This window comes from Rattus norvegicus, chromosome 15 (assembly GCF_036323735.1).
Source record: "Rattus norvegicus strain BN/NHsdMcwi chromosome 15, GRCr8, whole genome shotgun sequence".
In the NCBI taxonomy this organism is placed as follows: domain Eukaryota; kingdom Metazoa; phylum Chordata; class Mammalia; order Rodentia; family Muridae; genus Rattus; species Rattus norvegicus.
In genome coordinates this window covers 106,880,321-106,897,031 of record NC_086033.1, presented here as the reverse complement: position 1 = coordinate 106,897,031, position 16,711 = coordinate 106,880,321, and the positions used below count along the sequence as shown (strand labels likewise).

Here is a 16,711-nt window from a genome sequence, read left to right as displayed (position 1 = left end):
CAACTGTCCATTTGTAAGTGGACTGAAATAAACATAGGATAAGACCATTTGCTGATGTTTACAAGCATAATACCCCCGAACTGAACATAACAAGCCAACCGTGTGTTAGAAACCAATAACCTTACGCCCATCTCACAATTGTTTTCAACCTGCCCCTGGCACACTGACCTCATTGCAAAGTGGCAATATAGAAAAATGTTGTCTATTTGTTCACCTTATGATCTTGTCTTCCAATATACCTTCTTCTGTTATGTCCTGTTTCCTGCCCTCGGTATTGCAGTATAAAGTCTGACCACATTTTACATTAGGGTGTACCTTGCTCATGTCAAGTGCTTAAGTAGACCACGTTTGTTTTTTCATTCTATTGATAGGCATTTTGGTGGTTTATAGTCAGGATTCACAAATGTCGTTGCTATAGAGACATGGCTGGAGTATTCACATTCTGTCCAGAACCCATGGAGGTGTATAGGAAAAGAAGGAGCTCCTGGAACTTCTGGAAAGGGGTTTTCCTGCTCATAGGAGGCAATTCACTGCTCCTTTGCAAGCATCCTCTCTCCCTCTGTTCTCTCCTGAACCAACTGTATATCTGAGCATCCATGGTTCTCACCATTCAAAAGGAGGATTTGCAGAACCACGGAGAACCTTCTGAGTTATTCAAAAGAGCTTTGCTCCTTACAGTGTGGTGGTTCAATGACCAACTCCTGCTGAGCTTCAATTTGTTTCCAACCATATTCTATTTTCACTCTCTGGGAGGTGCTATGAAAGAAAATTTAAAAGTGGAATCCTGCCCTGAAGGAGCTTAAGTGCTCTTGGGAATATTAATATCCCCAATGCAAATTAGAATTCGACAAGATCCATTTTTAAAACATGAAAGCAAGGAGATTTTTTAAAAATATTATTAGTCTACTGTATTGGTCACTGTATTCTAGGGCTCGATTGGCTATAATTTGATATATCCCCTTCATGCCCTTGACGAACATGTCCACATATTCATCAGCTTTTCAGTGACAAACATCACGATCAGTTAAATGCCACAAGAGTCTAACTTTATCTCATTCTGAAAATAGAGGGTTCCTACATGCTACATAAGAAAAGTTAAGCTGCCCAATTAACACACAGACACTGTCTACACCTCTGTCCACTCTACCAGGCTTTTGTTTGTTTCTACAAAATCTGTGGCAGAATTTCTCTGTCACCCACTTAGTGTCATTTACTTGGTGACAGGTTTGTTTTTTTTTTTTTTTTTTTTAGCTGATTTCATGTTAACTACTGTGCCAGGACACAGATAGAATGAATGTGAAGAAACAAACCCTACAGCCCCCTGGGCCTCATATTCTTGGAGAAAATGCTTGACATAGCTTATATGAAACAAAACTCCTTGAAATGATGATGTGCATGGTGGATTTAACAGTGTTTCCTCAAACCTACTGAGCTTCGGAACCAGACTTTACTGGGAAATTGGGCCTTTGAAGAAATAAATAAATTCATTCTGGATGAGGAGTGTCAGGAATCATCCTGGATCTGATGTTTACATTCTTTATTGGAGAAACAGGAAGGAGATTCAGGACAGGCACTGGGAAGAAGGCATTTGACATTCAAGTAAGGGTGGAAGAATGAGCCACAAGCCAGCAAAGAATAACAGGAAGTCAAGATGTGGTGAACCCTCCACGATCACAGGAAGCCTAGATTCTGAAGTTAATTCATTGATGCTGGAGGGGTTGGTAGCTTCTGATTCACAGAGCTGCCGGTCTTTTCAGAACTGCTGCAGCAGCCTAGAAAACTGTTAAAACATGTACTAGACTGAACTTGAAGAAACTGATGATTTCTCATTGTCTTGATCTATGTGAACAGTCACATTCTATAGCCCAGCTCAATACACTATGAAAAATCTTCAGTGACCAGAAAAGCATCCTCTAAAAAAACTGTGTGAGAAATTAAAATCACAAAAACAACTTGAAGTTCATGAAGTTTAAGAAAGAAGGGATAGGGCAACAGAGGATACAGTAGAAATGAGGGGCCATGTGTTTGTGAGGTCTAAAAAGGATGTGAAGTGAACACACGGATAGCTAGAGCTTCACAGGTGGAGAGGAAGGAAATGAGATTTTGAGTCCAAATGGAAGGCTGTGACCATTTTTGTTTTAAACTATTGGAATAACAACAGATCAGTTTTAGATTGAGATTTTTGTACCCAGAAATGGGTGATAAGGAGCTAACCTGGGAGCAGAGAACTCTAACAGGGTTTGTGAAGGTCCAGTCAGGGAGGTTCTACTGAGGATCGAAGGAGTCAACAGATGGAGAGGGTTTTAGGAAGATCTTCGGATTCTCACTTCAATGAGATGATCTAACCAACGTACACTTTACCATTTCGTCTCATGCCAGCAGAAAACACAATTAAGTCTGAAGAGCTTAGACCCGCTCACTGCCCAGCGGTGGCGACCTGAGTCACACACTGTCATTCTGCAGCCTGGGAGGTCTGTCAGGGTGGGGGAAATAATACCATGGCTTATTTTTCTTACTTCTCACTTCACTCTTGCCTTGGGTTCCCAAGCACTCTGGTCAATATCCCTTCCATGGTAAACATTATCTTTATAGGTAATTGTTTATTCAACTATCTAGTGGGATTGTGATATGAGCTGGGTAGGGGGAAATTGCAGGCACACATGTATTTTTATTGCCCCAGAATTTTGCACAGAGTCTGGATCCTTAGATTGGTTCGAGAGCTGACAGCACAAGTGTCTAAACACATGAGTCAGTGAATGCAATTAAACAGCTACCTACCTACACTGTCAACCTCATCTGTCTCTGGCCTGCTATCACTGATCGCCTTGCCGTCTGGTCGGTCTTAATAAGTCAGCAGCTTTTTCTTTCCTTCTAGACCCTGCTTACCACTGGAAAATTTTTAACAGTTGTATATCAGTGGCCTGTTAGGAGTCAGTTACTTTTTCATAAGCTTTCACTGATGAAAGTTACTTTTTGTCATTTTTTTCATTGATGAGTTACATTTCAGATTGCAGGCCATGAAGATTCCTTGTTTTTTTGTTTTGTGGCCCTGGGTGCTAGAGCTTTACCACCACCACCGCCACCACCACCACCACCACCACCACCACCATCATCATTATCATCTCACCCATCCCTTCCAATTATCAAAACTTTCTGGACGTCCACTGATAATTTCCCGATCTAAATTTTGTCATTTTAAAGTCAAAGCACATTTCACAAGGGGCCGTGGGTGAATGGATTTGATGCCTGCTTAACCCATTTGTGAATTAGTAGGAACGTTGTTATGGTTTAGAGAGGGATAGAAAACAGGGAAGATATTGAAAGATTCTGCAATCCACAGAGTGGTTCCTCTTAAGAGGTGGTAAGGAGTGAGAAGAATTCACAAGAAAAACCAGCATTGGATTGAATTCAAGCTAATAATTGATTCCTAGTTTCATGTCGGCTCCAAATGAACCTCGGCTTACTTGAAATCAAATTTGTACAAATATGAATTTAGCTGAGGAGATAAGCAAGTCTGTGTGTAAAATTAATCCAAATGTTTAATTGTAAGTAAAAGCTAAAGATGATGAGTGGGATTGAAGGAGACTTGTCATTGAGAATACAACAAAACCCTCCTCTGCATTTTATTTTAAATTGGTTTAGTTTGTCGTTAACTTTGTTCTTCCCCGGATCTCAAGTTTTAGAACAATCTCAGGGACTACTAGGTGATGTGCATGGTGGGCCTTTTCTGCCACCTAGTGGTTATATATGTAATTACATGTTATTCTCTCAAGTCTGAAACTGTTCCTTAAAATGGGATCCTTTTTTCTTCTCCCTCCACCCCCGAACCCCCTTTAGTTAAAACAAAGTGAAGCGAACGCAGATACCAAAGAAAAACTTCCTTTGCGCTTGAGAATCTTCGAAAAATTCCCAAACAGACCGCAAATGGTGAAAATCTCAAAACTTCCTTCAGATTTTACAGTTCCTAAGATCAGGTATCAAATTATTTCTTTGACTGTATCTCTTCACAGCATGGCTTACCATCCAAGCTTACCTCAGCCTTCTTTCAGACTGGCATGTGGGTAAGTTTGTGGTTGTGTTTGAAAATGTTATCTCCTGGTCTTCTCCCTGCCTTTGTGATACAAAGCCTTTGGGTCCCATGAGCAATCTCTTCAGGGAAGAAGCAGGTGAGACACAAATTTGGGTCCCTGCCTCCCTCTAAAGACTTATCTGTCATTAGACCTCCCAGGTATAGACAAGGAGAACTTTGCTTAGAGCGTGAACGAGGCTAGACTGCAGGCTGAGCACTTTATCTTTAAGTATATCGGGCACCCGGCTCTGGGAGGTGTTTGTTAAAGCAGCCTTGGCATATATGGCTGTCTGGTCACAGTGTAATCTGCTTCCCTCTGGTTAAAAGAACCCTAACATTTAAATCCACACTGATTCAGTTACACTAGCTTCGCCTTTCTACTAAACAAATGCATCCTTAAGGTGCTTGGAACTGCCTTGCTTTTAATAATTAGAGGAAAGTCTTCCAACGATAACTTGAAAAGCCCCAGATACAATCGGAATCGTATAAACTTTACTAATTTTTTTATTTATTTACTTATTTATCTGTAAATATCTTGGTGAGGGATTAGGGAAGTATGAGATTAGGGGCAGTGCCGAAACACTTGAAATTCCAGTAGAAAAAGACGATCGTGTCACTTAATGCCTGGAGAGTATTCTGGGTGTTTTCACCATTTTGTCAACATCAGATGTGCTGGTGCAGACAATGATGCTTATCGCATTACTGGATATACAGTGCAACTACAGGGGACCACCATTTGTATGCAGCCTACTTGTGACCAAAGAATCAAAGTATTGCCAAGTTACACATGACAGCATGACAATATTTCCTTTTCTGATTTTAAGTTGTTGACTTGCATTAGTTATTTAAATTTTTCATATTTTAATGATCAGATGAAGTCTTTTCCTTTTGAATTTTTAAACATAAAATTATCTCTCAAGAACCTTTACGATGAATAGAAGTTTGAAAAGATGAATTAATTCTTTCAAGTAGTAGGGGAAAAAATAAAGCATCTCATTACCACGGTAGGATTCAAATCACACCATCAGTTATTGGATACCCTTGCTTTTAAGCTATTTCAGGGACATTATGTCTTTAAACAAGAGTTTGCAAGGATTCAGGAAGCTGTTCCTCGAAGTTAAATAATTTGATAATTAAATCTAGCCATCGCCCTTGGTATGACACCTCTTGATTTCTGTGATCGTCTGCACTGCTTTGTGGTCTCTGTGAAATGCCCCCTCCTGTTCCACTTCCTGAATAACCGCAATCATGTGCTTCATTCACAAAGGGAAAGCTTCATGAAGCAGTTCATTGACCGCCAGCAACAGGACACCTGCTGTCTCTTCAGAATTCTCCCCTCTACCTCTTCCTCATCCTGTGACAACCCCAAGCGGCCCACAGTTGAAGACAACAAATACATTGATCAAAAAGTAAGAACCACTCTCTCCATCACCAAACTCCTCTAAAGTATGTCTTAGAGAAAAATGTGGCACAATTATTTAGAGTCCTCAAGTCTCTACGGAATAAAGAAGAAAATAATAAATAGATATGTGTATATGTGTGTATATGCATATATATTGTTTGTGTTGTGATTCGTGTTTCTTTAACATAAAAAAATTGAATGTCAACTCTCGCCTGCTCAGGTTTTCCTGTTCCTCCTCTACCCCACAGAGCCCATATGTATTGTGTCCTCTGGCTTAGTCATCTTGCCCTAAGTTATTTCAATAATTATTGCCTTTGTGGCATGTCTCTTCATTTTAAAGAATTGTTTACTCATTTGTTTTCTCCTCATCATCCTCAGATCTCATTTCTCATTCTGGTAGAAACACTTTGATGCTAATGTCTTCCTTTTTTCATTTATTTTTGTCGGTTGGAAATAATTAGGCTTGTGTGTGGTTGGTTGGATTTCATTTTCTTTGGGGAAAGCCTGTGAGATGTTGTCTGCCTTCTTGGGGACTCAACAACTTTATCAGTGTGTACCTTCTCTGTCCTTCCTCATCAGAATTTCACAAACTGGGAAGGGGCAATTTTGCAAAACAAGACACTTGCACAGGGACATTTCCACCTATTATTTGTTTAAGGATAATATATCCATTTTAGGACCACCCTTTTCTCTGTCAATTATTTTCTCTACTTTTGCCCTTGGCATTAACAGTTTGTTTCCTTGCTACTTGGTCTTTGTGGTCATAAAATTGACTTTAGATGATACTATTTGTGGCTTTCACTTGTGTAGTAAAAGATCATGCCCTGTGTGGTACTTTAAACTTCTTTTAGTTGGTTCTTCATTTTGTTTGTTTGAAATAAAAGCCTGTGGTTTCTGTACTTCCCAGCCAATACTATAAACAGGTGAAGAAACAACAGCCCAAGTGGACACAGGAAAAACGTGTGGAGAGATGGTCCACTTGGTCTCTGTTTTAGTGACTGAAAATTAGGCTTCTTCCTTTCTAGATCCATTGTTTGCTGTATCAGCATCCACCTGTTTCTGGAGTTGTTTGTGAATACTTAGAATTTCTCATCTCTGTTTGAGAGCCTTTGGCCAGGGCAATCTGAGACACAGAAACTGCAGTGTAAGTGTGTCTCCATGATGAGGACTTCCTGGAAGCAGAAAGGGAAAAGAAAGTGGTCCAGTGTTGATATTTTAATCATGCAGATGTCTACTCATTTGCTTCACCACATTGTCGAGATGAAATCCTGGGTTTCTTATGCAGAGTGCTTCCTGATAACACAGCTGTGAACTTGACTTTCTAGCAATCCAGTGATACAACCAGTTCACTCCGCCTGCAGCCATGAGCACTGCTCTTCAGTCTGTGTCACCAAGACACAACCCTTGCTCTTGGCTAGCACGACACTCCCTGAACCCACCATGATCTAGAAATATAAGTGAGCTTTGCAGAGCCCAACAACTATATCTCAAGTATAAAAATGAGAGTAAAATAATAAATCATTGATTTTTATGTTTTGTTTATACTTTCCATTTCCACATGTCTTCCACATTCGTTCGTTCAGTAATTCTACAAACTTTGTGAGGAGCACTTGCTGTTTACTTCTCTGCCATTCCTCTGGATGTGGGCATTCAAAAGGAAGCAAGACATGTGCTTTAGAAGCTGATAACTCTCGGAAGAAAAACAAAGTAAAAAGCTATTGTGAGAAACAGAGCTAGAGAGATGGCTCAGTCGTTTAGAACATGTGTTTGTCTTTTCAGAGGAGCAACATTTTACTTCCCAGTACCCAAATGGAGACTCACAACCATCTGTAATTCCAGATATAATGTCTTCTTCTGACCTTTGTGGGCATCAGGCATGCACTAGACAGGGTTCCCTGAGTCCTTTTCCCAGCACAGTTGAAAATCAGAGAAAGGGACTTCTGACAAATAGGGGTCTACAAAAAGGCTGTGTGTTTGGTGGAGTTGAGCAATGCAAGGCATGGATGCCTTGAGTTGCAGTCCTCATCTGTAAAGTGGAGTTTATCTCTTTTCCCATGTTTCTTTGGAGAATTCGGTACAATCATATATGTTAGAAGGGCATCATCATACCCACCATAACCTTCCAGATGAGAATGGTGACTGGAGACCAACCAGACACTAACAGGAGGCTCAGCAGAGGGGCTGGCAGTTGAGACAGATTGGCTTAATGGTGTAACACATCTCTAATCACATACTTGGGAGGCTAAGGTAGGAGGACTCAAAGTCAGCCTAGGTCGTGTTGTAGAACCCAGTCGCAGAATCAAAACAAATGGCCCTTACTAGAACACACTAAATCTTCCGGTGTGACAAGTGTAGTTTAGCTCAATGTGTTAACTGCTGACTTATTTCCTTCAGCATGCACTGTCTTTAATATTTTTAGTTTGAGTTCTGTAGATAATGCCATTGATACGCCGATTGCCTACCCTTACATTCTTCTCATGGAATGAATTAAAGGGTTCTGGAAGAGTTATTTTTTTTTTCTTCGCACAGCCTGTTGATTAACATGAAGCATTTCAGCAATTTTCTGCATAATTATAGACTGTCATATGACTTGTTCTAGAAACTCTATCTGTAGCAAGTTACTCACCCTGATCTATAATTACCAGAGAACAGTTACTCATTCAATAAATAAATAAATAAATAAATAAATAAATAAATAAATAAATAAATAAAAGTGGGGGGAGTTGATTTGGTCTTCAAGGACGTTGATCCTCTGAAATGCTCCTACCAAACAATAGCCTGACATCTGCGAAACACAAACAAACAAAAAAAAAAAACAAATGAACAAAAAGTGGTTTGAAGATCTATTGCCAGGAGATAAGGAAGAGATAATAGGATGCTAACACCTAAGTATATGCTTTATCTTAAGGAAACCAGACAGGGTAGCTCAGGAGAAAGGGCAAGGGCTGGTATTCACAACACCAAATACAAAATTCATAGGCAGGTTTCTGATAGCTTAAAATTGTCTCTGTAGGTAATGAAGGGACCACTTAGTTGTAATAATGAACTGCAAACAAAAAGATATACAATACAATATAAAAAGCGAGGGACCTTTCTCCTCATTTTTATTGTTCTTTGTAAATTGTTGAGCTCCAAGAGGTGGCTATGTTTGGATGCTCTACCTTGAGGACCATTATATGTCAAGAGTGTTCTGTAGGCAGTGGGAAAGTGGTTTACTGTCATCAGCTAGTAAAAGAGGAGATTTCTAACCAATATTCTTGCAAAACTGTATTTATTCACTTGGAGGTTATATGCAATCTGTTTATATTTATTTTTTGGATGTATTCCCATGGAGGGTCAAAAAGGAGTTACAGGTAGTTATCCACTATTTGGGGAGAGAAAACTTTAGTTTCCTTGTTTGTTTGCTTGCTTGCCTGCTTGCTTGCTTGCTTGCTTTCAGAAATGTAATCCCTGGAAGGTTGCTTATGCTCCAGTGGGCAACCCTGTACCATGAGCACATGGACAACACTACTTGAACTCGGTACATTATATATGTTTTAAGAAAAAAATAGGACATGTAAATTTAGGAGAATGAGAGAAGAACATGGAGGAATAGAGCAAGAAGAGTTGATTTGATCCAAAGTCATTGTCATGTGTAAAAGATGCATCAAGTAATTAAGACTGCTGCTAAAATGTATAGTGTCCTGATATTTCAAGCTACTTTTTTTTTCTCCTTCGAGGGTAGTTTTATTAAAAGGTTACAATTTATAAGTTGCTTCAGTTCACATTCATGTTATTTCATATGAAGTTCAAGTGCAGTTAAAACCTATGATCCCAGAACTGCTTAGACTCTGGATTTAAATTACAAAACAAATGCATAGATAACTAGAATCAAAGTCACTTATCTGTGTCTCTAGTCTCAGTCTGTTTATACTGAATATAGATATAGAGTCATTTTTGTCTTGATATCCACAGTTCAATACTTCCTAGCATATATTTGAGGTATATTTGTTTTGTTTTGTTTTGTTTTTACCTTAAGTGTATGAGTGATTTGCCTACCTGCCGGTCTGTGGACCATATGCATACATTGCTCATAGAGGCCAAAAGAAGTTGGACTCCCGGGACTAGAGTTACAGATGGTTGTGAACTGCCATGAGGATGCAGGAGATTGAACCTGGGTCCTCTGGAAAAGCATCCTTTTTTGTTTTGTTTTGTTTTGTTTTGTTTTAAAAAGTTTCATTGATTCTTTGTGAATTTCACATCACGTATCCCAAACCCATTTCTCCTTTTTGCTCCATATCTGCCCTCTGCCCATGCAACCTCCAGTGGTTTCCCCAAAAGAAAAAACTCTCACCGTGGAAGCTGTAGTGTTTGTCACATAATATATACCCTTTTGCCTAAACAGCTTTTCTTGCAAATGATAGTGCTCTTAACTGCTATGCCATCTCTCCAGCCCTCCACCACCCAGCATGTGTTTGTGGTGTACAAGTTTACAGCATGTATTGAACATTTCTACTTGTTTCAGTGAGTCAAGGTGCTTCATGTTCCCCATTACACGTCACTGCTATATAGACAAGGTATTAGAGGTTGATTTGGCTGAATCTGTGGTGACCTTCATCCATGCTTGAGTGATGGAAGCCCTGTCATAAAATTCAAGTCAATTAACTTTCCAGTCATTTAGTTCCTAGCTTTGTAAGATATGCTCAAGAGTCCATTGATATGACTCACTTCCAAATAAACAGTCCTTCATAATATTTACCTAATTTACAGTTATCTCATAGATTAATTATATAAGAAGATGTAAACCAAAGAAAGCTTAAAGATCTAAAATAATCTTCTCATGTGATATTATTTCATTCTGCGAATGCAAATTTCAAACAGCAGCTATACACATTGAATGTACATGTGGAATCTACCATCCTTGTCTTTTTCCACTTATAAAACTCACTGAAAATAAAAAAAGTTTTACACAGAATAGGAACCAACTTACATGGAATATCCTCAAGTCCTAGGGAAGAGTGACTCTTTGCTCACTCTTTCTCTGTCTCTCTCTCTCTCTGTCTGTCTTTGTCTATCTCTCTGTCTCTCTGTCTCTGTCTCTCTGTCTCTCTGTCTCTCTCTGTCTTTGTCTGTCTCTGTCTATCTCTCTGTCTCTCTGTCTCTCTGTCTCTGTCTCTGTCTCTCTCTCTCTCTCTCTCTCTCTCTCTGTGATACACATTTTAACTTTTATGATATGAAAATAACTAAGACCAAATTTCTTGACTTCTCCCTTTCCACATTCTAACACACATTCCAAAGCTTCATAATGAGACATTATAATGGAATTTACCTTTATATGCATTGTAACATGACTATTTTAACCTAGCAGCCACCTACATTAGTCACCTTTTAGAATTCTCTCTTTCCATGCATAATATCAACTCCATACAAAGTTTACTTTAGAGAAACCTCTCAGAGTACACAGGATCTGTCACGCTCACTCCAATATTAATTTGCAGTTCATGGGTGCATGATAAATTCAAATCTAGTCAAATGAGGCACCACCTTCCACCTATGTAATTTTAAGTAATTGCTTATTTCCAATTACTGTTTTATGTGGGAGCCATTCAATAGAGTGCCTCATTACAATAATTGCTCCATGCCTTCCCTGCAGAACTGATGCTCATCAAGCCCTATTCATCAGACCATGGTTTTGTTTCATGGTCAGATGTTCATGTACCCACTTTCTCATTTTTTACTGATTTGTTAATACCTTCAAAATAAAAGATAAGGCTATCCAAACTTTCCATGTAAGAAACAGATTTATTATTAACTCTTCAAATGAAAAAAAAAACAAATTTTAGTCACTAAGTTAGTATTTGTGGAGTTTCCTTCTGAAGTAAACACCAATCCCTTCATTCTGAAATCAGTTGATCCCAAGAGTAAAGTGACCATTGGTTCTTTGGGCCTCTTCATTGCAACATAGGAATGAAAGGTCCCCTAATATAGCTGTTGCCAGGTGACTTGATTAATTTAATTACTCTGCTTTACTGAAAAACACGATGAAGCTCTGGTTTGGCAGGATAAGTAAATGCAAGATGTAAGTCTATCATCATGATGGTTTCAATAAGTTAGAACATCTGTAGATTCTTCTCTGTTTCAAGGTTCTGATTTTAAGCATTCATTACAACTGTAGAATAAGCACAACCATTGGCTCTTAGGTTTTACAGTTAGATTTGGGACAAGCTAAAATTTGTCATAGATGTGAAAGCCTCATCTTTCACAAAGAGCAGAGAGACGAGAGGGGTTTTGTTTGTTGGTGGTGGTGGTTTGTTTGGTTTTGTTTTGTTTGTTTGTTTGTTTGTTTGTTTTCAGTACAGTTTAGAAAGCTCATTTTATTTTCTAAGGACATTTACAAAAATGTCAAAATGTTCTGAAAATATTTGAACTCTACAGCTGTGCCATTCAGAGTACTAATGACAATTATAAACCATGCATTGTTCATGATAGTGAACAACCTAATTTCTATATTCTCATTTAAAAAATACGAATTCTTAGCCATTAGAATGAAATTTCAAATAAAGCTTAAGATATGCGTAAAATATCTTAGCACAGATCAAGGCACAAAAAATGAATTAATACATAGAACTTTGAAATTTGCATATAGCAAGCATTGATACAATTCTTCATTTAATGAGAACAACATTACTATTCAAGAAAAGGAGAATCACTTATACAACTTGAATATTTCATTTCTCACAAATCATAAATACATACCAAATAAATACCAACAGAAGATGCAATTTGATCAAAAAAATTTAAAACCTGTAACACACACACACACACACACAAACACACAACCTATACAAGTTCAAACCAGACAGAAACAGACAAAGTCCTACCCCTAACCAGAGTTACTTAAAATTGACTGTAGAAAATCAGTTTTCTTCAGTGGAGAATCTGTGGATAAATATATCAACCACACTCCAGGGCAGGCCCCATGACTCCAAGTAGTTGGCCAACAAAAAGTGTCTGTGTGTGTGTGTGTGTGTGTGTGTGTGTGTGTGTGTGTGTGTGTTGTTTTATTGTTTTGTTTTGGTAATTTTTGTTTTATTGGAATTTTGTTTGTTTTGGCCTTCATTTTATTTACTTATTTGGTTGTTTAGTTGGTTGGTTTTGTTTTACAGTTTGGGTTTGTTGTTTTGTTTTGTTTTTGTGAGAGAGAGAGAGAGAGAGAGAGAGAGAGAGAGAGAGAGCGAGCTTGTGCATTGTATGGATAGGTAGGTGGGGAATATTTGAAAGGAATTGAGGTAGAATATTAATATGATCAAAATATATTATATAAAAACAGTAACATGAATATCAATTTCAAAAGAAAAGAAAACATTTTGATGTTGAAAATTAATTTCAAACAAGTCTTTGTGAATGCAAACAATGAAAATGGTAAATATCTACAATTGGAAAGTAATTAGCATAATATATCAAGCTCAAGGTAGACAACTGATGGATCTTTTGACCTTTTATTTGAAGAAAAATTTTCATTCATGTGAGCTGTTAAGCTTATGAACACAAAATTATTTTAAAGTCTATGCGATTAATAATAAAGCCAGTCATCATTGTTTCTTATATCTTATGAATTTGCTTTTATTTTTTCTTGCTCAAATGGGCTTGATACTTATTTTGAAAGAGTCAGCTTCAACTCTCTCCTGTCTATGATTTAAGATGTTATTAACTGATATTCATGAGATAGTTTTTCATTAGCAGAATTTTAAGCAAGAAAACTGTAGTTTTGGAGACATATCTAGTAAAGAAATAAAGATTTAGATTAACCTTCCAAACATTCAACTCAATAATTTACTTTGAAAATATATTGCTCAAGGAAAGCCAAAGGTAGCAAAAAGTAATAATTAAAATTAAAGTGACTCTTAATCAAACAAGTACAAAGGAAGCAATAAGTTTTAAGTAAGAGAATAGTAAAAGTTATAAATCTATATTGTAATACCATGAAGAAAGGAAGAAGTCTTCTGGAAGGCTAACAAACATGTCTACTGAGTTGAGTTTCTGTGAAGCATCATAGGAACAAACAGAACACCTAGACCTAAAAAACAAATCCTGTGATAGAAAGAGCTTAACAGTTAAGAGCCCTTGCTGCTCTTCTGAGGACCTATATTTGGTTCTCAGAACCCAAAACTGGTGACCACAACCACATGTAATTTCAGCTCCAGGGGATGTGAACCCTCTTCTGGCATCAACAGTCACCTGCATACATAATACAGACAAGCACACAGAAAATAAAAATCTGAAAAGCAACATTAAGAAAGAAAGAAAGAAACTAGGTAATCCACAGACCCTAAGTAACAGGACAGAAGGGTGGTACACATCTGCAATCCCCAGTACTCAAAAGATCAGGAGGAGTTCAAGGCCATCTGTGGCTCCATAGCCAAGTGGAGACCATGCTTCAAAAGAGAAACAAACAAAAGTGGGTGAAGATTGACCAACAGCTCCACGACTCCCATGTTATTGACATCTTTTAGAACCAAAACCAAGTCAACCACAGAACATCAGTGTTTATGGGAAAGGGGCATGCATACCCTCTGGTGCTCTCTGAAGAAACACACAGGAACTGACTGAAAAAGAGACAGTCCAGGGCAGCAGTGATGAGTAAAGCAGGAGATCCAAGCACACTAGAAGGGACAAGAAGGGAATTAAGGGATAGGGTACAGAAAATGCCAAGAAGAAAGGGTCCATGTTTGATTGCTATACTAAAACAGCAGCAGCAGAAATGGAAGCTCCGGAGTTGAGACACTAAAATGTTTGGTGAACACGGTGCTGCGTAGGAATGAACAAGAGCTAATCATAAAAATCAAACATCCTATAAGTCATAAGAAAAAAAATAGTGAACAGTGAGCATGCTGTGAACCCATATCCATAAATACTTGTTCCTGGGGCAAAATGAATTAAAAGATATTAAAAACCAGATAAGGTTAAATTAGCAGTGTAAGTAAGTTTAAAAAGACGTCAGAAGTGAGGGACTGAACTCAGGAAAGAGTAAGTAAAATCAATAATATAAAACAGTTAGATGTGTTAGACTGTGCCCGACAGGTCATCGTGAAACCTTCATAAATTTTCTTTCTGTGTGTGATGCGCTGTGTATATGCTTGAATTTTGTGCATTTGCATATGAGTGTGTCTCTACATGGGAATGGAGGCTGGAGGTTGATGCTGGGTATCTTGCTTGAACATCTTCCACCTTACATTTTGAGACAGTGTTTCTCAAACCTTGGAGCTCACTGGTTGATCTAGTAGTCAGCTGGTTTGCTCTGAGGATACCCACCCATCTCTACCACTGGAGAGCTAGGTAACAAACAGTCACACCCACCTGGCTTTTATATGATGCTGTTCTTCTAAAATCTGCTCTCCATGCTAGTATAGCAAACAGCTGGCCTGTTGAGCCATCTCCATGGACCGTGGGGAAATTTTTTTTTAAATCAGAAAGAAATAAAAACAAGTTCTCCATTGTTATTCTGGCCATTTATAGTAGAGAATGCCACAGCAAGATACTAGAACAAGTGACAGACATTGTAAAACAGCATATTTGAAACAAATACAGAAGCATATGCTGTGTCTCTGGAAATATTGCCCAGGAAGAACTAGAAACACAATCTATACCACATATGTTACAAGACTTTGCATTTTAAACGTGTTTTGTTCTTCGTCTCCCCAAGCAGCAAGTGACTTTTAAATTAATGAACATCAGGTCATCATCAGACATTTCAGCGACAATCAAAAGAAACTCCGGAACCACATAGGATTGCCAGGAAAGACAGTGGAAGACAGGCTTTGTTTTTCTGTTTTAGTTTTTGTTTTATTACACCCAGGAAATCTAAATTTCTTGAGACGGAAAACCTGTTATCAAGATATCATTGTACACAACAAAGCACCATTTAATAGTGTTCCCAGGAGCTTTTCTCAAAGAAATGTCTGAAAATCGTGCCTCTAACAGACACATCACCGACAAGAGTGACTCACATATTAGTGGAAGTACCGAGTGGCAGTGGGAGGTGCTCCCACAGAAGAGCTGAGACAATGTGAGAAGGCAACTGTAGAAGAGATACACCACAGCCATCTGCTGGATTGATATGGGGCACACAGGAAGCAGAATAGAGACACTGCTATCTCTTTCTTTCTTCCTTCCTTCCTTCCTTCCCTCCTTCCTTTCTTTCTTTCTTTCTTTCTTTCTTTCTTTCTTTCTTTCTTTCTATTTATTTATTTTTACACTCCAGACTTTATTCCCCTCCCAGTCCACCCTCCAACTGTTCCATATCCCATACCTTCCCCCACCCCATCTTCACAAGAATATCCCATCTAACTTCCTGGGTCCTCCAGTCTCTTGAGGGTTAGGTGCGTCTTCTCTGACTGAAATAAGACCCGGGAGTCCTCTGCTGTATACCTGTTGGAGGCCTCATCTCAGCTGGTGTATGCTGCCTGGTTGGTGATCCAGTGTTTGAGAGATCTTGGGGGTCCAGGTTAGTTGAGACTGCTGCTTCTCCTCCATGATTGCCCTCCTCCTCAGCTTCCTCCAGCTTTCCCCTAATTCAACCAGAGAGGTCAGCAGCTTCTGTTCATTTGTTGAGTGCACATATCTGCATCTGATTCTTTTAGCTGCTTGTTGGGTCTTTTGTAGGGCACTCATAATAGGTCCCTTTATGTGAGTGTCGCATGGCCTCAGTAATGTGTCCAGTCTTGGGGACTTCAACTTGAACTGAATCCCACTTTGAGCCTGTAGCTGGACCTTCTTTCCCTCGGGCTCTTCTCCATTCCCATCCCTGCATTTCTTTCAGACAGGAAGAATTGTGGGTCAGAGCTGTGACTATGGGATAGCAACCCCATCCCTCACTTCATTCCCTGTCTTTCTGCGGGAGATGAGTTCAGTAAGTCTCCTCTCCCCACTGTAGGGCATTTCATCAAGCACCCCCACCTCAAGTCCTGAGGATCTCTTACTTTCCAGGTCTCTGGTACATTCCTCCCAGCCTCCTTCCTCCAGAGGTCACCTATTTCCATTCTTTCACTGGCTCTCAGGGCTTCAGTCCTTTTCCCCCACCCAATACCAGATCATGTTCTCCTCTCCCCCCAACCCTACCCCCTTTCCTTCCCCTGTCCCTCCCTCCCTTCCCCCCTTGGGATTGCGTTCTTCTCCCTCCCAAGTGAGGCATCCTCACTTGGGCCATTCAGCTTGTTGACCTTTTTGAATTTGTGGACTGTATGTGGGTATTCTGTACTTTT

At 39.0% G+C, this 16,711-nt stretch overlaps 1 protein-coding gene across 11 annotated transcripts in view; it reads left to right on the top strand.

Annotated features, from left to right (window-relative positions):
* Nucleotides 1–16,711, top strand: part of Nalcn (sodium leak channel, non-selective) — a 343,629-nt gene that overhangs the window by 251,806 nt on the left and 75,112 nt on the right. For all 11 annotated transcript variants that reach the window (NM_001393695.1, NM_001393694.1, NM_001393693.1 and 8 more), the window contains 2 exons: nt 3,838–3,974; nt 5,337–5,478. In NM_001393695.1, coding sequence (NP_001380624.1) covers nt 3,838–3,974; nt 5,337–5,478 — 279 coding nt within the window. The remainder of the gene's footprint in view (nt 1–3,837; nt 3,975–5,336; nt 5,479–16,711) is intronic.